General features: G+C 31.4%; 1 protein-coding gene across 1 annotated transcript; it reads right to left on the reverse strand.

Annotated features, from left to right (window-relative positions):
- Positions 1-2,189: 2,189 nt before the first annotated feature.
- On the reverse strand, positions 2,190-3,512 carry LOC127787628 (phospholipase A(1) DAD1, chloroplastic-like). The gene has a single exon (XM_052315688.1). It carries the CDS (start codon positions 3,510-3,512, stop codon positions 2,190-2,192), a length of 1,323 nt encoding a protein of 440 aa, XP_052171648.1.
- Between the last annotated feature and the right edge of the window lie 23,267 nt (positions 3,513-26,779).

Genomic DNA, 26,779 nt, shown 5'->3' on the forward strand with positions numbered 1-26,779 from the left:
TTACTCACACACTAAAAAAATATATGTATATATTGGGGATGGTCAAGTGACATCATCAACTAGTCACCATTTTGTCCTATGACTTATCACCAAGGAATCTTCCACAAAGACTAGAGGAAGGTGGTGAGAGATGGGGTTTCTCCCTGTTACTCTTTGAGCTCTATAGTTTGTCTTTAAATTGTTGAACCTAGATAAGATGACAGTCAAAAACACAAAAATCTAGATTCGATGATTTATCTTCAGACCTTGGGGTTTATGGACACATACACAAAACCTATCGTGACTTGTCGTTTCTTCATCCTTGCCATGGGGTTTTGGCAATTGGTGGTGGTCAATTTTTTATGTGTGTTAGTGTTTATCTTCAATGATGATGTGTTCTTCAACTTTTTTGTGCTCTAGATCGTAGCCATGTCTAACTGATTGAAACTTGACCCCCTTATAGTATTTTTTAATTAGACGCTCGCGTGTGGTTTCCTATCCAGATCCCATAGAAAAAATAGAGGGAACGACAGAGAAGTGTGGAGGAAAAAAGAGAAACGGAGAAGAAACTTAGGGCATGTTTTAAAGAGGTTAAAATGGTCAATTTGCATAGTCATTTAATGGCAAGAGAAGCCAACAACATTTTTAAAAACACAAGTGTAGTTAGTGTAATCTAATTAAATTAAACCTCAAGGGTAGTGTCTGAAATTTACTTTGATTGAGAAATATTGAGAAGTGTAAATTTGATATTTCGTGAGTTGGTAATTACATGAATTGCCATTGAATGATCAATCGACTTAGGTATGACTCTAATGTACTACGACAACTTTTGTTTGCTAAAACCCAATTGAGCATGGTATGCTATCAAGATTTTAATTCTAGTTCGAGTTTTGTGAATTTATTAATCTTTTCTATTTTAGTAATTTGTTAATTTTACTAATAAATTATAAATTTTTATCATTATGCCAATATATATATATATATTTATATTTATAATTAAATTGTGTACGTTAATTATGCTTATTTCAATTTTTTGTGAAAAATTGATTATGGTTTCATTGTAAGAATGGTAAAATAAAATAATTTTTCAAAATTTCCTTCTCTTATGTAATTTTCTTTAAGATTATATTTTTTCTAATTTGTTTGGATAAATTGCTTTTTGAATTTTACAAGTTATCTCGATTTTTAATTACAAATACAAATAGTTACCAATATAGTAAAATTTTCCTTTTTATTTATTTATTTTTGGTTTATTCTTAATTTGGTATTTTATGTTTATTTCATTTTTTTGAAAAAAATAAATTGGGTTTTCATTACAATAACAATAAAGGAAAATATTTTTTTAATCATGTTCTCAAAATGTTTCCATTTTTAAAATTTTTATTAGATTGGTGTGCACATAATTAATTAATTTCTACAAAACGCTTATCAATCAATATTTATAGAAATTTGTAAAATTAGGTAATGAAAATATATAAACATAAATAAATGAATTAAAATTTTAGTGCATCACATGGCCATAATCACAATTTATCTTGAATTAATTTTAGTAAAGACATTTATAAAACTTAAGTTATTCTAATGTAAATGGATTTATAATTAAATTCAATCATAATAAGCCCAATAAATGTTATTGATGTGCGTGATAATAAAAAAATCAAACAAAATAATGAATAAAATAAAATAAAAGAGAAAAAACAAAAAGAGAAAAAAGACTAAGTTAAAGGATCTAGTAGAGTTTCTCGAGTAAAGAAGAGTTTTCGAAAGACCCTTTTGCATTGATCATCTAAATTGTCTCTTGGGAGAGTAAAAAAACTTCTCACTATTAAGTCTTCTGAGCGACCAATCGCATAATACCTTATAAAAAAGAATGTAATTTTACCTCAAATATTCATTTTAAAAATCTCTCAATAGATAAGACTTATCTAATAACAACCCTTATCTTATATCATCAAATTTTTTTTTTTATCTCTTTCAAGAATCAATTTTTATAAATGGAGGAGGAACTAAATCATTTTTACTAATATATATATATAAATCGTTTTGTGAATTCTTTAATAATTTACTATCTACTAACTTAAATCATTTCAACTTAAACATTGAAATGGTGGGGGCATGGATTACTATTTCTATAAATTGTTATGGTAATTAACATCTCCACCTTCCTCTTTTGCTTAAAAAAAAAAAAAAAAACAAAAAACCTCTAAAAATCATATTCTGAAGGATAGTTGTCTCTTGTAGCCTTCACTTAGCACCCTCCTTGAGGAGACTTTGAAGGGACACGTGGAGCTCACAAAACCGTTGATCAAGTGAAGATACGTCTTCAGATCGTGACACGCGGCAACATCCGCTTTGGACACGTACGGAGACTTCCGGCTACAGAGCCTAAGCTCTCTTCCCACGTCAGCGTACACCCATCGCGTGTCTTCCACTCGCTTCTGTAGCCAGCTCGACAATCCCGACAAATGAACGGCCTTGCCATCTGCTACGTCATTCTGGTCAATAACGAAACCAGGCACCTTCGTGATGAGGTCATCGGAGTTCACGATGCGCAGGATCTTTGTCCCGGCCTTGTCCAATTGGCGCCGGAATCTTCCATTCCCGACACGTGGACCTCCGAAAGAGATTACCGTCACCAACGGCGCGTGACGGAATGTGGTGGTTATATCGTATGCGGTGAGCGTAGCTAAAGCCGCTCCTAGACTGTGGCCCACAATCGTGATGCTTAGGGGCTCGTCGCCGTAGGATTGAATGATTTTCGAGATCTCGTCCCTCACTACAGCTTGCAGACTCGGACACGTGGCAGTCTGCGATGTGTACAAGCTCAAAAATCCGCTCTCCACCATTGGATCTTCATCTCGAGCATCATGGGCACGATCATCCAAACATGTCAACGTGGCGCGTAAATTCTCGATCCACTCCAAGCAGGTGGCAGTGCCCCGGAACGCGATCACGACGTCGCGGCGTCCGAGCCGAGCGATCTCGTCCTTGTCATTACACACTGCCACGTAGCCAATCCAGCTGGAAGGGGTGGACACCCACCTGGGCGCCCTCTCGATCCATCGTGGCAACTGGACGCCACAAGCGGCGCGGAGATTCCTCGTGAGCCGGTAGCCGCTGCCGCCGAGGCCGCACTCAGACAGCATTGAGGTCCTGGAGTGCCGACATGTGGCGTACCGCGGTGATGACGTGTCAAACTCGAAGGATCTGTACGCCGCCTCGACGAACCCCCCGTAGCGTAGAATCTCAGTCCGGAGATCGTCGTCGAGTGGATCAAGCAAGCCTTCCCAGTTCTTGCTGCCCTGATACTCCGTCCACCTGTCACCCAGCTTCGCCGGCGGAGGGACCACATGGCCGCTGGGAGATTTTCCGGAGATCAGTGGCTTGCAGGAATTGGTGATGACCAGCCTCAGCCGCATTCTTCGGCAGCCACCAAGTGCTGGCGGAGCGCAGCTGTAGTGAGCGGCTGGCTCCGGCGCCGATTGCTTTGGAAAATGGAGCTTCCACGGCCTGAGTCCGCGGCCGATGGACATCCTCATTTCTTGGCCTCTCTCTCTCCCTCTCCCTTTTTCTATCTGTCTATATATATAGAGAGAGAGAGAGGGAGTGAGAGTAAGAGAGAAAGGCAATTATATCAATGGGTATAGCTTAGGGAGATTTGGTGATGCACATGATCTTGGGTGCAGTTCGTGCCACGTAGAGCGGTGGTGGTGAATGGCCATGGGTTTTTATAGGTGGAGGGAGATGGCTGTGGACGGCTGGGCTGTGCCTGTGGAGCTTTCAGGGACAAAGTTTAGGTAACCGGAAAAACGGCTGTGGACCCAACTGGGATTTTGGATTGGTCTTACAGAGATCGGTATACACCTATATATATACGTATACTTATGATAATAGAGAGAGAGGAGAATGATCAGGGAAAGGTTAAGAGGTGGACCCTTTTGTTTTAATGGAGGTCAAGCCCAAGGAATAAAGGGTCACAATCATGAGTCAAAACCATCCATATCTATCCTTCCAAATAAATCTGTTCATTAATTAAATTTACATTTTAAAATCATCAGAAAAAATAAATCACATTTTAAAATAATATAAAAATGAATTCTCTGTTTCCAAATCTGCTGTCCCATGCATATTATACGAGTTTTAAATTTAATATAATTTGAAACTCATAATATAAATCTATATAATTATATATAAGCAAATATTATATTTTATTATTGTTATAAAATTCTGCTATTAAAGTATCTTTCTAAAATACCTTTTATGTATTTTGTTTTAAAGATAAAAAATTAATTATGTTAACAATATTTTAGCTTATAACCTCTAAATAATTAATTTAAAAAACTATATTAATCTTTTGTATTAATATATAGAGAAACAAAAGTTAATCACATTTTATGTATATATTTTGCTTTAAACAATTTCTGCCACCACACCAAGAGTATATATATTTGTTTAAAATATTATTTAAAAAATAAAAAATAAACTATAATTATTAGACATCAGTCAATAAATTTTTATTTATTTATATTTTTACACATACAGATGACCCTCTAATATATATAGGGTAAGAAATTTTTTATGGAGTTAAAAGACTAATTAAGAAATTTAAGGGGTAATAAATGGACTTTATTTTTAGATAATTAAGATGCATTGTATCTTATATATTGTGTTATATTTTTAAACTCAAAATATTTTTATTAATTGATGAATTGTTTCAAAATACAATATATTTATTATCAACCAATAAAATATTTATATCATTCGATATAATAAATATACATTGTTTAAAAAAAATCATTTTCTACCTTAAATATATAACAATAATGAAAAAAATAGAGAAAGTATATCAATATTATATTCTCCACATTAAATGGGATTAAAATCATTTAAATGAATATTCTTTCATTTTTACTTTGCATTTGGATAAGGTTGAATAACCATGCCATTTGGAATTTGGAAATTTAATTTCATTGTTTAAATACACTTTTATTAAAAAATATTAGATTTAGGTCTAAACCTATGTTGAATTTTGACAAAAAAAGAAGAATCCCCTCCATTAAATCAAATTAAAATAATTTAAATAGCTAATTTCTATTTTCTGATTCCAATTATTCAAATAAATATAATTTCAGGTTTTATATATACTTTCTTTATTAAATCATGTTAAGATCATTTAAATAAGTGTTTTGTTTTATTTTCTCTTTAATTTGAAGGGAATAAATATATAATCAAATTGAGAGATTTTTTAAATGTAAACATATATATTCATTGAAGGGTTTGAAATGAATAAACAATTCACATTATTATCTCCAGTAAATCACGTTAAAATAATTTAAATGAATGTCTTTTTACTTTATCATTCTTGTTATTTAAAAGAAATTGTAAAATTTAAATGAATTTATGACATTTTAATTTTTACAATTCAATTACAAATATAAAAATTATTTTTTGGATTGTCTAATTGTTGCTCTAAGCAACTTTTTCTCCCTCCCTAGCGGGGCCCTCGCCGTTTGGTCCCACGATTTTTAACAGGCTAAGCAACTTTTTTTCTTATACTATAGTGTGGTAGTGATGGAGGTTGTATCGATCAATTTTAGAATGTCACGTGACTCAATTTAATTAAAATAAGGGACATGATCTTATTGAGCTGATTTAAAATGTATCTAAACCCACCTATGATGAGATTTTGTGCCTTTGATTGTTAATGAACACGACTTGAACCATTTACACCACGTCATGACCATGCTTAGTCATGTTTCAAATAGGGTCTTTGGTAGAAATTGTGCTTGGACCATCCCTCGTGCGATTTATAAAAGTCCTTAATTCTCAAGTGACACATGCATTTACTCATTACTTTGCTCAAGCTCTCGTTATGAAATAATAACTTAATCGTTGAATCTTATATTATAAGATAAAAACCTCGAGCTTCAAAGAAATTGATAGTTATTAACGTAAAAAATGTATTTGTAAAATACATTCATATATTAATTTCTAAACAAATTTTTAACCAAAATAAAGTGCCTAAAAACTTTATCATTAATTATTATTATTTTTACTACAATATATATACTAATACTACATAATAAATATGATATAAATTATAAAATATATTACCATCTACAGTTTGAACAAACAGAAAAGTGAGATGATACAAGATTAACGGCATAATTTAAAATATAAAAATTTAATTAAATTGATGTCTAAAATAAATTTAAAATTAAAGTTTTATTTATTCTTATTTTTTAAAATACCATATAATAATCTTGTTAAGGTAGAGAAGAAAACAACTATTATAAAAAAAGAGAAAAAACATATTTACAGATTTTTATATTCTGCAATGTATATAAATATGTTAAATTTCAAAATTAATTTTGAAATTAGTAATTAACTAAATATATTAGATTTAATTATTTAAATAAAACTAAATACAAATAAAATAAAGAGTAAAAAAATACAATTATACCTGAAAGGACTTAGTTTGCAATTCCCGATAGTAATGTTAGAGTGATGATGGCTGAAATCGGCATCAGAGATGAAGATTAGTGGTGGGGGAGAGAAAGAAATAGGGTTCTTTTGTCCACAAACAAATTTTATCCTCAAGTTGTGAAATTTATTTCCAAATTTTCTTTATTTTGTGAAATTTGGTTTAATGTGGTTGAATTGCATAATGTTTTTTCATTCCAAACAAAAAAAAGTTACAATTGGAAATAAATTCCACAAAAAATTATAATCATTCATTCTAAATAGGGGTAACTTTCAATCCTTTCCATCGATATTGTCTCTTATAGTAGAGCTCGAAAGGAACTTAATGAATTAACCTTGAAGGAGCTGTGGCATTAGAGAGCTAAAGCACATTGGTTGGCCCTTAGTAATCGTAACACAAATTTTTTCATGGGAAAACAACTACTAAACAAAGACTGAAAAACATCTCAGGCATTTATAAGACTCAATTAGGGTTTGAGAGTCTTCTTAATTGATGATTAGAGATGTGTTTTATATTATTTTCAACAACTTTTCCAATCCACATATCTTATGGATATTGATTTAGCTCTTGTAGCAATATCCACCAAAGTAACTACTAAATGAATTCTCACCTTCAACTCCCTTTTACATTGGAGGAAATCTTTTTGGCCTTAAAGTAGGTGCACCCTAGTAAGGCTCCAAGTTTGGATGGCTTCTCAACCCTTTTCTTTCAAAAATTTTGGACTACTATGGGTAATGATATCTCTTATTCTCTTTTGGATATTCTCAACCCTTTTCTTTCGAAAATTTTGGGCTACTATGGGTAATGATATCTCTTATTCTCTTTTGGATATTCTCAATAATGGGTGATGCATTGGTGAGTTTAGTGAGACTAACATTCGTCTCATTTTGAAGAAGTCTTAATTACCCAGTGACTTCTAGCCAATCAATTTATGTAATGTGCTTTACAAAATAGTTGACAAAGTCTTGGCAAACAAATTAATTAAAGGGGATTATTGTTGAGAATATCTCACCATGTCAAAGAGCATTCATTCCATATCATCTCATAAAAGGATAATGTCATCTTGGCTTTTGAGGTTTTTCATCGTCTCAAAAGTTTACGACAATCTAAAGAGGCTAGATTCATTGTCAAAATTGATATGGGCAGAGCTTATATATGATAGTGTAGAATGGGTCTCCTCCAAGCTATTATGTCCAAATTGGGCCTAGATGCTAATTTCATTAACCATATATTTGGTAATCCCCACATGTTCTCTCATTTTACTAGCTAGCTTTGATACCATGTGCTTAGTGAGAGAGAGAGAGAGAGAGGGGGGGAGAGAACCCTTGTGGGAGAAAATTTTAGTGTATTGAACTAATATATAGTACGCCTATATATATAAATACTAAACGGGCTTTGAGCCATGACATAAAGCTAAATTTAGGTGTAATACAACAAACATAGCAGCCGCCTCTATATACAACTCAACAGATGAAAATAGTTTAATCTCTTCGGAGAATTCCTTTTATATATTATTTGGCATCTAGGCAAATTGTACATTATGAGAAGTCCTCCATCTATTTTTTTTTCCAAGAAGAATACCCTAAGGCATATTTGTAGTTAGATTTGATGTTGCCTCTATGTTCAAGATATAGATCACAAATGCAAGTACTTGGGTATGCCTATGTTCATGGGTCAATCATGGAAGAGGGCTTTCAAAACGATTAATTCAAGACAGGTTGTGAGATTTTATCTCTGGCTAGAATGAGAAGTTGTCATATTTAGGGGGTAAAGAGATTTTTATCAAGGTCATTGCTTAGGCCCTTCCCACTTACTTGATGTCTTGCTTCTTCTTGCCCATCTTTTTCTACAAGAGATTCTTATCAAGATCCACTCGATGAGTTGGGTAGCCTTGTGCAAGGCTAAATAGAATCGGGCTTGGGTTTCTATGATTTGACTATTTTTAATTTAGATGCTCTAGTTACGTGTACTCTCAAAGAAAGTGTTTTCCTCAATGTTAATTTCTTAAGGCTCTTTTAGGCTCGTACTCATCCCAATCTAGTATAATATTTGGACGACTCATGATCTTCTACTCACATTTATTTGGTGGCAAAGACGCTATTCTCTTTACTATTTTCAGACCATTTTTAGTTTTCAATTTTCTAAAATAGTGAAAATGTGTTTATTTCCATATTTCTAAAATGCATTTTTGAAAGTAAGGAAAAATTTTGTAAAGAAAACTCAAAACAACAAAAAGTCATTTTGGCTGTTTCTATCACAAACATGCTCAAAATTTTAAAACCTGAAAAATGCCATAGACAAAAAGAATGCGTTTTCAACAATCTTAAAACAAACACTCAAAACACAAAATTGAAAACGAATTCAAAACTTAAAACTCAAAACTGAAATACGAAGAGAACAACTTCTAAATAATAGAGAATTGATCAATATTCTCCAAGACAATTCACTCTTTTCAACTTAATAGAAGGTTGTTTCTTGATGGAGAATAAAGTAAGTCATCTTGTTGATGGTGAATTAAAATACTGAAATGAGGAGTTTATTCAGGTTGAGTTCTTAGCAGTGAATGTGGAATAGATTTTATAGATTCCTATTTGCCCTTTCTCTACCTTGAGATGTATTGGTATGACATTATATAAAACATGGTGAATACTCTACAAAAAATGGCTATTATCTATATATTGCATACTTCTTTTTGGGAGATGTTTGAACCTTCCACCAATGCTTTTCTTATATGCCAACTATTTTGGAAGGCCCTTTGGCAGCTTCGTGTGCTTGAAAGGGTTTGTATTTTCGCATGGTGACTACTTTCCAGCTCGTCCCGACTCAAGTCAGTATAGTTCATTATGTTGGTGTGAGCTTTACACTTTGTGGGTTGTGTTCGAGTGACCTAGAGTCCTCTCTCTTTGCTAACTCTTCCTTCTTGACATTATCTCATGATAGGGTTTTTCTAAAATCTCGTAAATCAATGGGACTTTTACACTCTAATATTGTCAATAAATAATATACTTTTAGTCACCATTGAACTATTATACGTGCATGTGTTTGTGTGTGTGTGAGAGAGAGGGGTCTTTGATGATTAGATAACTACCAACGATAAAAAAATGAGCAATCAACTCACTTAATTCTCCAATTTAATTGTTGAGTATGGTCATTTTCTCTCTATACACTTTAGATATTAGGGTGTGTTTGATAGCATGAAAAATATATAAAAAATATCACATTTAAGGAATTGAATTTTATCTTTAGTGTTTGACACACTATTTTTCATAGAATTGAATTCCATGGTACAATCATTAAAGCATGTTTTTACCTCTTTTTCATAGAAAATTCCATCTAGGGGGAGATGGTTTTTATTTTCCATACAAGTTAAAAAATGCTTTCCTTTTCAACTAAATGCTATCAAACACTCTTATGGATACTTTGGCATTTCTTCTTATTGCATGTTAGAAAAATGGGCTATCAACTTACTTAATTCTTTGCTCAATTAGGCTCATAGTTTGTTTTTCAGAAGCGAAAGGGTGGACGTTTCATTTCCCTCATTTTGCTTTATCTATTGTTTTGTCTAATTTACAACTCTAACAAAATTCTCTTTCTATAAAAAAAATTACTTAAATAACCTTAAATCGAACCAAACCAATTAGGTCAATTCGATTAAACGACTTCAACCAGATTAGCCTCATCGTCAACATTTGTTTTTGTGTTTGTTTCTTGTTTTTTTTTTTGTTTTGTTGTCTTCATCTATAAAACTTGAAAATTAAAGTTAAAGTTAAAATAGTGTTTGATTTTATGTTGTGTGTTTAAACATTGAAAACACCAAATAGGATTAAAATTAAAGTTAAAATAGTGTTAAAATAATTAATTAATGTTTGATTTTAGAATCTTTTTCTCTTGAATTAATATGGTTTCATGGGATTCATGGTCATAAGATCGATGAATTGGCATACACTTAAAAGAATCCATTAGCTCGAAGGACACCCCCAGTACCTATAAGTCTAAGATTATTAAATAGTAATCAACAATTTAAGGATAAATATAAGGTTACGAACACTTACACTTACAGTTGTTTCCTTACATATATATATATATTTTTTTCTAAAAATACGATCAAATCTCTCAATGAGGAGTAGGGGAAACTCATATATATTGTTGGTAGCCTTTAACCAAAACTACAACCTATATATAGAAAATGGTACGTACCCAACAAATCAACATACTACTTATTTCACCACATCTACCCGTTTAATTTGAAAGCCACTTTTATATGTCCCCTAAAATTTGGAGGGTACCCCTAATTCTATTTATGATGGCTTAACTAAAGATTCACCCATTGCGTCTGATATGTTGCCCTCAAAGAAGAAGGGCTTTTGATCACGTTTTATTAATTGAGAATAGTGGCTTTATTATTAAACACGGGGTAAACAGGCAAACCATCATTTTCCAGTTAGGGTTCATGCATGTTGAGTTGTATGCTCTTTAATAAAAAGACATGAATTATATATATATATATGTATATATTGAGTGCGTGCAAATTATAGTTTAACTAAAGATTCACAAATGTTTCTCCATTGGGTGGCCTCAAAGATGGGATTTTCACACATTTTATTAATTGCCAATAGTGACTTTACCTAAGCCAAGCAAGCAGACCATTTCCTAGACCCAAGAATTTTGGAAGATTGTCTTTCATTTTCCTCATTTATATTATCCCACATTTTTCATCTCTCTCTCTCTCTCTCTCTGTGCATTTTTTGGCACTAACAATACAAGGTTTACATTAAAGCGCATCAATATTCTGTATAACGTGAAGAATTTTTTTTGTAAATTATACTATACAATATGAATGGTCTTTATATAATACATTTTGGTATTGTAAATCTAGTCTTCATGTTGTATAATGCACCTTTTAAATTATATAAAATATCATTTGTGTTGGGAGTTGGGATCCAAATCATATCTTGCCAACTCCTGTATAAGTATGGGACTTTTGTCCTTCGGTGAAACCCAAGTAAATTTATCAAACATTAATTTTCTTTTCTGAAACAAAGAGTGCGCAAGAAGTGTGATTTGTGTTATGCATGTTATAAATAAAAAATAAAATAAATATTTTAAAATTTTATTTTATTAATATAATTTTTTAATGAGTAATGGTAAGAGTTATAATTGATAACGGTGTCATCAGATATGTAATGCTTTTTAATTGAAGGAGACTAAAGAGATCATGTGTCATTGTTTCTTTACATAACATCTCATTTAATAAAAATATAACACACTTCATTAGTCATAATTTTTAATATTATTCTTTTATAATATCAAGAAATCCTCTTTACACTAATATAATAATAGTATAGATATATAACATTCACAAGCTCTTGGCACCCTCAATGGCTTCCATCTTTGGAAACAAAAACATGACAAAACCAAGTCGTCATGTACTAGTTCCCTTGATAATAACATGGTAAACTATAAAAAAAACATTGAAATTTAAGTTTAACATGATTTTATAATAAATTTCTAATTTTTAAAATTCGCTTGCCAAACTTGTAAATTTATTATAACTATTAAACATTATTAGAAAAAGTTCGTTTTTACCTTTTAAAAAATAAATAGGACTAAATAAAAAAAACGTAAAAATAAGTTAAATATGATGGTTCACGCCATTTTTTGTTTATTTTTCATGATAAAAGCTAAGCGTTTTTTTAACAATGTTAAGCTTGTAAGTTTAGTTAGTGAATCATAAAAAAAAAAAAAAAAGATTATAAAATTATAACAAAGTTAAAAGTTCAGTTGATGAATTGCAAAAATTAAAAGTTCATTTTAAAATTGTGATAAACCTAAAAGTTCAATAATTTTTTTTGTAATTTACCCAAATTAATATTATGATCTTTGTATATTATAAATATATACACATACACACACTTCTATTTTTCTATAAAAAGTTCTGAATTCAAAAAATGGATTAGTTTCAAAAAATGAGTTCTAGTTTTTAAAAGGTAAATTATCAAAAAAATAGTTGAACTCTTAGCTTAGTTTCAATTTTAAATTGGATTTTTAATTTTTTTAGTAATCATACCCGACTTATTTTTTAGTTTCAATATTACTGTTTCACTTCATTAGTTTTTGTGTTAAATGTTAATATGGCATGAGCAAAAGCTTATTTATAGAAGCTTAGAAGATGATGTGTTAAAAGAGTGAAAAGAGAATAGACTGTGGGGGGGGGGGGGGGGGGGGGGGGGGGGGGGGGGAAGGGAAAACAAAAAATAAATTACTGCGGGCCATGAAATTAAAAATTGGTAGTGGTTGTATGTAGTTACATGGGGGTTCAATTGTCGAACTTAATGATGGTTGGAGGTTACGTGGACCCTTTTGGCATGCGTGCACCTACGTGTGTGTGGGAGAGAGAGAGAGAGAGAGAGGAGAGGAGAAGACTTTCTCTGGCGTCAACATCTAATCTTCTTTTCCTCCCTCTCTGCCAACTCTCCCTTCCTCACATTCTCTCATGATATGGTTTCTCTAAAATCACATAAACTCTATCAATGGGACTTCTACACTCTAAGATTATCGATGAATAATATACCTTTAGTAATCTCTAAACTATAGTAAGTGCATGCACGTGTATGTGTGTGTGTGTGTGTGTGTGAGAGAGAGAGAGAGAGAGAGAGAGAGAGGTCTTTGATGATTAGACAACTACTAACTGTCAAGTCACCATTTAGTTGATTTTTTCTTAGCGTTAATGTCAACATTTAGTTATTTTGATAGCATAAAACTAAATAAATAGATCCATCTACTAATTATTTTTAGCTAGGTGAACAAGAAGAGCTCATATATCCTACTGTTATCATTATCAACTAAGATCTTGCATGAGTACCGTGGTCACAACCATTATCAACTATGATTTGATATCTCGCATGAATATTGTGGTCCCAATCCCAATCCTCGACTGATCATAGTTGGTTCCAGTGAGATATAGAACTTTGAGCTCTGATTCATCATATTTTTTCCATTTTCATAATCAGAATAAAGCAAGACTGAAATCAACCCAAACATGGCTTGAGAATTTCACAATAATCTCAGATATTTACAAGCAGTGGTGATCTCCCAAATCGTATTTTCATCAATCTGCACCATCATGGGCAAATCAAAGCAAATGAAAAGTTTTGGTTCTTTAATTGGGCACATTGATTGGCCCTTCACTTATTTGTTCCATTATCTGATTAGGGTAATTGTAACAAGAATCTTTCCTTGAGCAATTGCACACTTATGACTTAACTAGTTAAAGCTGTGTTTGGCTCCACCTGCAGTATGCCATATAAAACAAGTACTAGCTAGCATTGATGAACAAATATCCCAGCATCTCCTAACAGAAAAGTGTTGATTGCCAAGCTTATTTTCTGAAGGCCATTGTTTAGTTCATCAAAATTAGAAATCTCTCAAATCAAACAGAAATTAATCTCTTTAGAGGCCATGCAGAGTATGCATGCATCCTTGACATAAAATAATTGAGTTTTAAAGGTACTCCCTTTTCTAGCCATGCACCAATAATTGACTGGGTTTTGACATAAATATAATCTCTCTCTCGCGCGCGCGCGCATGGGGAGAGAGAGAGAGAGAGACAGCCCAATATCAAAGGGTTTTATATATAATTATATAATACTCATTCCACACCCATCTGTTGGAAATAAAAGGCCTGCTAAACTAATAATTAACAGAAATTATATAAACTAATACGTTTGCTATATGATTTCGTTTTTGTTTGTAAAATATTAATTACATTTTATATGAAAATAAGCCCCCCTCCCCCCCCCCCCCCCCCAAAAAAAAAAAAAGAAAAAAAAAAGAAAAAGAAAAAGAGAATAAGACAGGAAAAGGTGTTGTACATATTGGCAAGCAATATCAAGGATTTTGGTGAAAAATCATAGAATCAAATTGGACGTTTCCAACAATGAGACAAAGATGTATTATATCATAGAATCATGAGTCAATTCTAACATATCATTGAATGAGAGGATCGCATGCATTTTATGGGATATATATGAACACTAACTTCAAATTTCTTTTATTTTTTTCGGGAAATCAAATATCATTTTCAATATGTTCAGTTTAAGTTTCTTGGATTTCTCTTTCCCTCGTGACTAGTAATTTCACAGAAAGTGATTGAAAATGTCATTATGAATATTTTATTATATGTTTTTATTTCTTTTTTGTGAATGGCTAAAATGTAGGCCTTTGAGCACAAAATTACACCATGAGAGGTCTTCATCATATAATCCATCAGAGAAGAGAAGGCATGACTAATAAAAAATACAAAAACTTTTCTTTCTTGGCGGATTTCCAATTATGTTCTAATTTTCTTCCATGGTTCGTACGCGCGCATGATTAATCGGCCTCTTGTTTCAATCTGTAGAGTCCACCAGTTACAAGTCAATTGGGCGGTTGATTTGGGTCACTGTCCCAAAATTTCAACACTTCGGCCTTCAGATAATTGAACTGTGACTTAATGCACAGAAGTGGGCTGTGGGGTGTGGGCTGAGTCTCTCAATACTCTTTGCTTTTGCTACCTCCATATATAATTAATTAATTAAATTCTTCCAAGTATGAAACGAAGTGAAGTTTGCAGCTTGTCCTTTGCAGCCTCCATTTCTGCAGTCTGGTTGTGACGGTGACCCACCTTTCATCTTCAAGGGCAGATCTTTGGGAATTAACTGCCCGAATTCTTAGGACTGCTTATGTATATATGTCGTGAAACATGTGACAAAATATATATCCATGCATATCTTGTTTGATATTAACGGCTCTTAATTTGTGTTTCTGCATGCTCTTTTAGGGTTATCAATGGAAGTAATTTAAGCCATCTGTATGTGTATAATTAATTGTTTGAATCAGAGGAACACAATAAAGAATGTTTTCATTGTGTTTTTTATATCTCTAGATTAATTGGATATGGATGAATACGGACACAAACAACACCCAAAATCAAGATGGTCTACATGTATCAATTAAATTATAATCACGCCAATCAAAGTACAATTATGCTAATCACACTAACAATAATAAGGCTTTAGAGCCAAAGAAAAATAAAAAGAAAGATGAAATGACGCACTTTTACTTTTCATCAGTTTTGGTGAAAACTTGACTTAATGCTAATCACGGTTGTGCTAATAACCAATCGATATGGTGAAAAAATTGATTCATGTCTGATCGGTTCTTCTGCCATTGAGTTTTCTTCCATTAATCTTCCTGCTGCCTGATCATGTACACTAGCCCTAATAACGCACTATCTAATGTAGGCTATGTTGCATGGAAACACCTCATAGGTATCCGTTTCTCCCGTTTTCGAAACGTTTCGAAACATGTTTTTATTTCCCGTTTCGATCCTATTTATACTTATTTTTTTAGAAAAACATCCGTTTCCACATTTTCGTTTCCGTTTCCATGCAAGATAGAATGCAGGTGGATACAAGCAAGAGTATTGAGAGCATTGAGCTTACAACCCTAGGCAATGATGCACAAATCTCTCAACATCGATAGTTGTGGGCTGAATCTCTCAATACTCTTTGCACAGTGGGATCCAGACAAGCTCTCAGTGATTTTGGGAAGATTATTCATAATTATAACGTCTATTGTTACTCTATTTTTTCGATTTCAATTGGCCTTCTATGTCTAGGGTTTCTTTGCACGGTGGATAACCCTTATCTCTAGCTTTGTTTCACTTTTCTTCATTAAGGAGTCATTGAAGCCTCTTTATGCTTCTAGGCATAGTTTGTTGCTTTTGTTGACGATGAATGTTTTAGTGTTTCGAGATTAATTTCATCTTTTGAGGTTGTGCTAGGTCTTTTTGACTTCTGATGTATAGTGGTTGGCTTTAGTTTAGTAGTGTGTTGTTTATAGTCAAATACTACTCATTTGCTCTGGGAGTCCCTTTGCCCAAAGCTATAGCCTCAGTGTAGTTCACTCTGCCTGAGCTTTGCAATGTGTGTGTGTGTGTTTATATAAATTTCATAAAAAAATTTTATACAGACAAATATAATATATACTAATTTAATTTTATATGAACCATCTCTCTCTCTCTCTCTCTCTCTCTAGGGTTTCTTCCTAGAGATTTGGGCATCATTGCCTAGGGTTCTAAGCTCCGATTGGCTTGGCCTTCACTTGGTTCTCTTTTCCCATTCGATCTTTCTCATCATCTCCTCTCTCTGTCGACCCCATTTGACCTCCCCATTTCATTTCCCCCACAAAAGCTTCATCTTCACTCTTTTGTTTTTTTCCTTTGTTCTTGTTTTCTTTCCTTCACCTCCTCCTCGAGCATAGGCTCTCTCTCTTTCTCAACAGGTGAGACACTGCAAGTTGATATGCTACCACCATATATAGGGCTTTGAGTGATGGCTTGTCTATGGGATCTTAGAGATCTTGTTAGTTTTGGACATGAAAAAGTTGCTATAGCCCTATTTCAAAGACAATATTGGTCTAAGATTTGTTGGTGCCATTTGGGGTGCACTGAATCTCAATCTTTGCTTGGTTGTTTGATCCAATGCTCTCTCTTGCTTTTTGCCTATCATGGATTTTTGATGTATTGTCTCCGATCGATGAGTCTTATAGGGTTAGGCATTTAGATTTCTTAATTATTTGTTTGTGTTTTAGTTTGGTTTTTGCACCTTTTCTTTGTGTTGTATTGTTGGTTTCTCTTGGTTGTTTGGTTGGCTTCTAGATCTAGGTCTATGGTTCAGCCATGTTTAGCTTTTTGGAGTATTGAGCCTTATGCCTTGTTTGCCTTTAATAATTATATTTGATTTTAATTATTTGCATGTAAAAGACAAAATTTGTACAGTAAATCACATTGCACATGCTTTGCCATTATGGCTCTTACATTCAACTTTAGAGAGGTAAGGTTCTTCAATTGTAATGGCACTATGAATGTGACTATCAGTAGGTGCCATTGCTACTGGGCGTTCGATTTGGGCCTATTTGGTCTTAGAGCACGAGTTTGAAGGCATGGGGATTTATAATAATGTCAAGCATGTCTACAATAATGTGGAAAGCAACTTAATTTGACTAATTACATATTTATGTAATTTCATTTATCAAAGTGATAAAAAAAATGTATTTTCGCTATCATCTAATATAAAATCTTGTGACGATAATCCTGATATGATAATTCTTGCCAAAAAAAAAAAAAAAACATATTTGAGCATATGGATGATGACATTACACAAGGATTCGATCCATTTCAATTCAATATATACGTGTTTGGTTGGTGATTTAGGAGGTAAAATTATTGTTGAAAGACAGCATTTAACTGGAAGGTAACAGTAAGGTTAGAAGAGAAGTTTTGTATGAACTGTACTGAACGTCCAGTTTTAAGTATGTATAGACAGGTCATGCTATTTGCATCTCATTTATGTATATCTTGGGCTATACAATACACATAAATGACATAATACCCTTCGCCTCACTACGCCTCACCGCCTTAGGTGAGGGTATTTTAGACATTAGTATATCATTGTGTAGTTCAAGATGTACACAATGATGTACTAATAATATTTTTCGTGTATAGACTATATAATTCAAATTTACTCAGAGGGTACATCAGGGAGGAAGGTCACGCTCCCCTGAAAATTAGTTAGGCAAATCTCATACGCTCAAAGTGAATAATATATATATATATACATACATACATACACGCGATATGCCTTGGCTTGGCGGTGGGGGAATTAAAGCCACAAATTTTTATAGTTTCCCACGTTTTTAGGACTATTTAGTCCTCGTACGTACCTCATTATCAAAAGCATGCTAGCTAGCTAGACATAAATTCGTTGGATATTTCTATATATGTTGTTTTGTGGTTCGATATGATGTTTTTGGATAGATTGATGATTGTCATCTTCCTCAATCCTCATGCTGCTGCTACAAACAATCTAATTATTATTATTATTATTATTATTATTATTATTGTCACTGTCTCGACCCTCTCTTCCTTCCTTCTCCATGAAACAACAGAAAAGACCAAATCCATAATGGTGACACCCAGTTTTGATTGTTTGGCTGGAAGGTTCTTCTATGTGCTTTCTAGCTTGCTAGCTAGCTAGCTAGAATATTTAACTTATATATATCATCAAAATATTATCTGCAACTGTTTAACTATCAGGATTAGTACGTAGCAACCATATATGTATTATTACTAATATATATATATATAATTAAATAGTATTATCTGTTTGTTATTTTTGTTACTGCATTATTAAACCATATATTATTAATCACTGCAGCTCATTGACAAACTTTAGCATGAAATATTGCAAGAAATTAAGCTCAACACTATATAATTAATGCTACCCAGAATATGAACAGTAATATATACACGACCTATATGATTTCATTTCATTAATATATTTATAATATGATTCAACTGTAGCGATGGCTGCCGGGGGATACGCGCACATACATATATGGGGTTGGTGAAGTCAAAAGGGCAATATATATATATAGATATGCTAGAGATTGGGGTGGCTGTACGTATGGCAGCTGTTAAATTAAAGGTGGAAGAGAAAGAGAAAGACTGAAAGAGATGTCAAATGATTAATCAAAATGCTCATAAGTAGTAGTCGGTGGTCTTTCTCTCAAATTTTCTAACCCAAGATATATGTATCTGTTGGATTACATTGAAGTAAAAATCACTATCTTAATTTATCTTTTTTTTCCCTTCTTTAATGGAGTTTTGGTTTTTAAAGTAAAATAATGAATTTATTTGATTGAAAACGTCATCGTCAAGCCGTATGAACTTATAAAAAAGAAACAGTTAGAGAGCGTGGAGGGTTCTCGCGTAAACATTTCGATATTTAAGTCAAACACTGAGATAATGAAGACTATATTGAATCTAGTATTAGAGACATACATTTTCAGAAATAAGTGTTTATTTATTTATAAAGGCATATAGAGTAATTTCAATTAATTCGAGATTATGATTATTGTAAATTATACTTATCTTAATTTTTTATAATCTTGTTAGAATTATGATTCTTATATATAATGTTTACCATGATTTTTTCTAATCTGGTTGAGATCAAGATTCTAATATTTTTGGAACCCATTAGGATTAGGTTTCTTATGGATGATATTTAGTTCAATATTTCAAAATTCTTTTAGAATTAATATTTTTATAGATAATTATTTATTTTATTTTTTAGAATATTTAGAGGGATTTTTGAATGCTAGAATTATTTAGTTTGTGCATTTGTGTGGAATCCCTGACGTACGAAAATTTACAACTTTTAAGCCCAAAAAGTTATTTTAGGCTCTTTAGACTTTTTTTTCTTGTCTTTTAATGGACTTTTGCCTATAACACAATAAATGATAAGTTACTGAATTTTAATATCTTTATACCCAACATTCAACTTTATAATGAATTTTGTTTAGTTTCAATTTTATCACAAACATTTAATTTTTATTATATAATTTTTTTTGTCTTTAATTTTAATTTTATAGAAGGTTAATTGGCCAAAACCTCCTATGATTTGGGTTATTAGCATGAAGACCCCATATGTTTTGAAAATGACTTGAGAAATTTCTATAATTTATTTTTTGCTTGAACAACCCCTTTATTTCAAATGCTTTTAATTCAACTTTAATTAACATAAATAAAAATAGCTAAACATTAATTAAGTTAAATAAATATTCTTATAAAAAATTATCATCGAGCCCAAAAAACCCATTGTTTGTTCCATTGCTAGAAATAATAGTTTTTGAGAAGTTCCAAAACCTATCTCTAACTTTGCAAGAAACATGCCAACATCATCTCCAATTCGGAGCAACTTCGGAGATGAGGCTTTCTTCATTTAGTTGCATTTGCCATGATGATAAATGTTGGAATCGATCACAAAAACTCCACCTATAAAAAAAGATGGGGTTGGTTCTCTTAGTATAACATTTGATGCTCAAGTTAGTAGAATATATGAGTAATAAATGCAAAGCAAAGTGAATTGGGATGCTTGAAATTATCTTCGAGACTCCTAGGCTCAATTATCTTGAATTAGAGGCGAATCAGTCAGGTCAAATATATTAGGCACAAACTCTTTAAGGACGAAGTGAGAATACTCGAAGTTATCTCCAAGGTTCCAAGGCTTGAATTGGGTTGGAGGCAAATTTGTTGGGTGAGATAGAGATGCCACTAAGCTCGAATTTTTCAGAGGTGAAGTGAGCTCGATACTCGAGTTACTTTTAAGAGACCTAGGCTTAGATATCTCAAGTTATGCCAATATGATCTAAGATTGGTTGGCAAGATGAGAAAGCTTATAGAATCTAACTCTTAGATTCTAATTCGGAGAACACACATCATCTCCCTATGGCTCATCAATAAGGACACGTGGCATGATGAGATTGGTTGTTTTACAAGAATAACTTAATGATTTCACTTTTTTGAGTATTCCCTGGTCATCAATATTAGATTTGGGATATCTCAATGTTGGGATATCTGAACATTGTCTACCTTATCAACGTGAAGCTAATTCTTTCCTCATTGGAGATGAACATTGAACACCAATTAGCTTTTTATTTTTGATGAGATGTCTTCGCAATGGACTGTGTAATGCATAAGGGCTCTCATCCCATCTTGGTTGAAGTTGGGGACAAACCAAGTTCCAAAACCCATATTATATAGTGATAGGTTGTAGAACTTAGAGAGTGAAAGAGAGAAGAAGAATAAGAAGAAGATTGAGGAGCAAAGACCTAAAATGATGGTTTTTCTAAGTATAAGAAGAAGCAAAGATAAGAAAAAAATGGTATTTTCTAATTGGAACTCATCATTGAATGAGTTCTAGTTGATGATAACTTTTTTTTGTTATTTTTATTTTTATTTAGTTAAATTCAACATGATTAACATTTATTACATTAAATCATCCTTAATTAGACTTTCAATAAAGACCTTTGTAGGAAGGGGCTTATTTGAGCAAAAGATAAATCATAAGGACCTTTAGAACTATTTTTAAAGCACATGGGATCACAGTGCAAATAGTTTGGACCACAAAGAGCTTTGAGGCAAATTAACCTTTTGTAAAATTAAAACTAAAGTTACAATGTTTAGCACTCGGGATCGAAACCTAGGGCCACCAAGTTCTTGATTTACTCCTTTACCAAGCTGTGAGGCCGGTGTGGTGGGAGCGCCCGTGATGGAGCGTTATCTAAAAAAAAAAAAAAACTAAAGCTACATTTGAAAAAAAATTAAAAGTTCATTATAAAATTGAAATTAAATACAATATTTTGTATACTATTGAAAAATTAAAAGTTTGTTACAAAATTAAAATAAATATAAAAAATCTAATATTTTTTTTTTTGATAATTTACCCTTTTTCAAAAAAAATCTTTGTAATTTTTCTTTTTATATATGAATAATTTTATTTTAAAAATTTTAGAGGGTATGAAAGATAAATTCAACTATTAAACTAGTATAATTTTTTTCTCACATAAAATTTTAAATTGTATAGTGCTAAATTTTGTTTATTAGTTAGTTTTGTTTTTGTCTGACTAACCTGTTATTTTGTTGCTTGTGGTTTCGGAGCTCAGGTTAAAAAAAAAATAAGATTACAAATAATATATAAAAGGTCTAAAAGATATAGAGAAATGTAAATATTATAACATGTTCTCTTAAACTCAAGAAGTTGAGTGTCTTTGGCTAGTTGGAAAGGAAGCAGAGAGAACGAGAGTCAGATGTGAATAGGAATGAAATTATTCTCAAATGAGTTTGCGTAGAATTGACTCTTAAAAGGTAGTTCAGAGGAGGAAGGTGTGCAAACTACACATAAATAATATAACAATTCAATAATTTGGTGATATGAGACAAATGCAACTTCAACACTTTCTTTCACGCGTGATGTGTAAATATATATGGATAAAGTTCAAACCTAATACTGTAAATAAAAACTTGCTCTGATACTATATTAAATGAGTTTGGAGAGAATTTACTCCTAAAAGATTACTCAAATACTATAAGAAAAATCAATTTTAGTGATCGAAAAATTCATCACTAAAAACATAAAATCCGTCACTAAATTTTTAGTGAATGGTTTAGTGACATGGTAATAAACCGTCGTAAAAAGGGCGTCACAAAATTTTAGTGACAGAATGAGACGATTCCGTCGTAGATCTGCAACGGGGTATCACACCTCATCACAGATCTGTGACACGTACTTAACCGTCGCAGATATTTTTAAATAAAAAAATAACAAATAAAATATTAAAATTAATTTTGAAATAAAATAATATAAAAAATATTAAAATTAATGTTATTATTTTAAATCAATAATATATTTTTATGAAATTAAATTATGTTTTTAATTTTTAAATTTATAAAATTAAAATTCATATTAAAATGTTTTTAAAAATTAATATTTATTAAAATTAAATAAATTTTCTTTTATAATAATAAAAAATATAAATAAAATTTTAAGATAAAAAAATTTAAAATAACAAGAATTTTTTAAAAAAATAAATAAAATATTAAAAAATAACATTAGAAAGAAAATATTAATATTATCAACGCTTACATTAAAAATAAAACAAAATTAACATTAAAAAGAAAATTAACATTAATAAATAATGAAAATTTCATTTGAAAAATCTCAAATGAAAATTTAATATTGTCAATGTTTATAACATTCAATTACAATCAATCATCATTATTATTTTCATTTATATCTTCCTCATCGTCACCCTCGTCTTGATCGGCTATCGAGTCAGATCCATTTGGAATAGTCGATTGTCCAGCATCTGCAATAGATTGTTTTGTCAATCATTGTATTACTGTATTCATTTCTGACTGCCACGCCGTCATTTGTTCTTGCCACTGTCATAATTGATGATTCTTAGCCCGGGATTCAAGGAACTCATCATTTAATTAGGTGACTCTGAGTCTCATTTGTTCAAACTCTTGTGACATATTTGAAGATGATTGGTTGGAACGATTGACAGGTAGTTGGATATAACAGATTAGCTTAGGAGCCCTAGCCCGTATATTTGACCATTTTTATTCCAATCACTGACAACTTGATAGAAAATGTTGTGTCATTAATTGTAGGCGACGAGGACTCTTCGATACTTATGATGATGAAGATGCCTCCGCACTCAATCTGTCATATTTTTTCTATAAAATTAAAATATTCGTGTAAATTAAGAAACTATTTTAAAATAAAAAAATTAATTCAATTTATAAAATACACTTACAGTGACGCCCTTAGATCTGTCATTGACCCACACTTCTTGTCCTTGATAATTTGACCTCGTGTGGGTTCTCTTGAAGAATTCAAACTCATTGAGCTCACGATTCAATTCAACTACCTACATAAGAAATTAATAAATAATATAGTAAAATTGATAAAACTAAACTTATTATATAATTTAAGTAAATTAGAAAAATATAACTTAGCATAAGTAATTACCAACCTTCTTTGAGTCAACGAGAATGGAATGAACCCACCAGTATGGACTGAGCCACTAGTCTTGGAAGCACGATTTTTTATTTTTATTTTGTGTGGTAATTTTTTTATTATTTTTTTCTGTCCACTTTTCATCAAGTGCCTTACACACGTCAAGATCCATCCACGTTGCCTAGTCTTCCCCACTTTTGATTCGATGCATATTGCTCCTAAAACTTCGTCTACCCAACTTGTAAGGCCCCGTTTCGGCATAAGGTTGCCATGTAATTTAAGCAATGTTTAAATATCGAAAAATTTGTTTGATAATAGTTATAAGTACCGAATCAACTGCAAGGAGTGCCCTGGAGCTGAGATGTCAAAGAAAAATGATATAGCAGTGATGAGTATTCCGAGATAGGATTTATAGTATCGAAAGAAATCAGATCAAGAACGATTTTCGGTACAGCTAAAATGCAGCTGCCAATTAGGTTACAAAATCGAATTGTCGTAGGGGACCGCCGAAAAATTAACAGAACCCTAAGGGGCTCCGATTTTGTACAAGGAACAACCATTCAGTGGTTTCGGGATGAAACAATGGCCCGGTGAGGACACCAAGGCGAAATCGTCATTATTGAGTAATCTTGGATTATTAATTTTACGTTTTCGGTATTGTAATACAAATTAATTTGGAGATTAAGGGCATAGTTGTCACTACAAGAAAAACAGTAGACGGATTTTTTGAGATGGATTTTTTAGTCTCAAATTAGAGACTGATTTGTTTGAGACGGATTTAGAGACGGGAAAAAATCTATTTCTAATTTGAGACCGATTTAGAGATAAAAAATAATCCTTCTTTAATTTGAGACGGATTTAGAGACCAAAGCTAATCCCTCTCAAATTGAGATGGATTTAGAGACGAAAAAAAATTCGTCTCTAATTTGAGAAGAAAAAATTTATGTCTCTAAATTCGTCTCAAATTTAAGATGGATTTCGAGATGAAAATTAATTCATCTCAAATTAGAGACGAATTTATTTCCATCTCTAAATCCGTCTTAATTTGAGATGAAATTTTTTTCGTCTCAAATTAGAGACGGAATTTTTTTATCTCAAAATTTTTCTCAATTTAAGACGGATGTAGGAACGGATTTTTTCCATTTCTAACTCCGTCTCAATTTAAGAGGAATTTTGGAGACGTAAATTAATCATTCTCAATTTGTGACAGATATTTTTTCGTCTCAAAATCCTTCTCAAATTATAAAATATAAAATTAATTTATAAAATATAAAATATTAATTTATAAAATATAAAATTTTTATTTATAGATATAGAACTTAAATTCTAAACATATAAATTAATATATTTTATGTGCATAAAATATAAAATAAATTATATATACATGTAAACTAATATATATATAAATTTATAAATTATCAAAAAATTTATTCATTCAATAATAAAAAAATAAATTTAGCCATGGAAAATTTTTAGAAAATGTATTAAAAAATTAAAAATATATATATTAACTCTTCTTTTTATTTTTTAATCAATTAATTTATTCCATTATTTTTTATTTTATTATTAAAATTTTAATTTATTTTTTTAAACAATTACCCACACAATTGGTAATAAACAACCACTATAAATGTTATATAATAATTAACTATAAGATCGAGGCTAATGAATTTTGTAATATTTTTTTCCCATTACAATAATAAAATATGAATAAAACTGTCAATATTGATTGGAAATGTTGAAAAATAATAAAATAATATTTATTTTTTGATAATTTTAAATTTTAATTAAAAATATTATGTTTAAAATTTTTAATAAAATAATATTTTAATTTTTATTAAAAAAATTTAAAATTAAAAAAAATTAAAATAACATTAATATTTCGATCCCAGCTAAGCTATATACAACTAGGGTGAACAAATAAATAAAACAATGATTGCAAAATTTATTTATTTCAAAATTTTTAAAAATATATTTATTTCAATTTAACTAGAATGACAACAAAACAATGATTGCAGCTAGTGGAGATGAATATTGAATGGGGTCGTCCATGGTGATTAATTAGAATATTTTGTCATTAGGGGTGTATAATATTTTGTCATAATATTTAATTATATAAGATGTAATTACAAAATTTGTTTATTTAGTAATAAAAAATATATATTAACTCTTCTTTTTATTTTTTAATTAATTAATTTAATCAATATTTATTATTTATTTATATTTATTATTTATATATAAAAAATATATATTTATTATTTATTTATTTAAGTTAAAGATTATATATTATTTTCTTTAATATCCGAACAACTTTTCAGATTTTTCCTCGGCACGTCTCCAAACAGCTTTCTGGAATTTGCTGCGTAAGTTTAGATGATGTCGCGAAATTGCTGCGTATAACCAGATGCTCTACTTTTAATTGTCTCTCTCTCTCTCTCCCTCTCGATCTATCACTCGTGTAACTTCATCTCCAGCGTCTCTTAGGCTCGCTCCAACCCTCTCTCTATCTCTCCGATCTATAAAGAGGTAAGTCGCGGAATTTTTATCCTTTCTCATTTTCTTTAAAAACAACTAGAAGATCATGTCAAGAATCGATTTTCCATGCGATGCTTGCAAGTATTTGAGAAGAAGATGTATCAAATGGTGTATTTTTGCCCCTTATTTCTGTAATGAAGTAGGAAATACTGATTTTGAAGTTATCCACAAAGTTTTTGGTTCCAAAAATGCCTTCAATCTCCTGAGCCATCTTCTGGTAAAAGACCCTAATGAGGTTGTTGCTACAATGATATATGAGGCTCAAGCTAGGATTCAAGATCCGATTTACGGCTGTGTATCTGAAATTCTTATGCTCTAACAGCAGGTATGATAAACCCTAAATCCTTAATCTTTTTGAGTTCTGGACTTAATTTGC

The sequence above is a fragment of the Diospyros lotus genome, chromosome 12, assembly GCF_014633365.1.
Source record: "Diospyros lotus cultivar Yz01 chromosome 12, ASM1463336v1, whole genome shotgun sequence".
NCBI lineage: Eukaryota > Viridiplantae > Streptophyta > Magnoliopsida > Ericales > Ebenaceae > Diospyros > Diospyros lotus.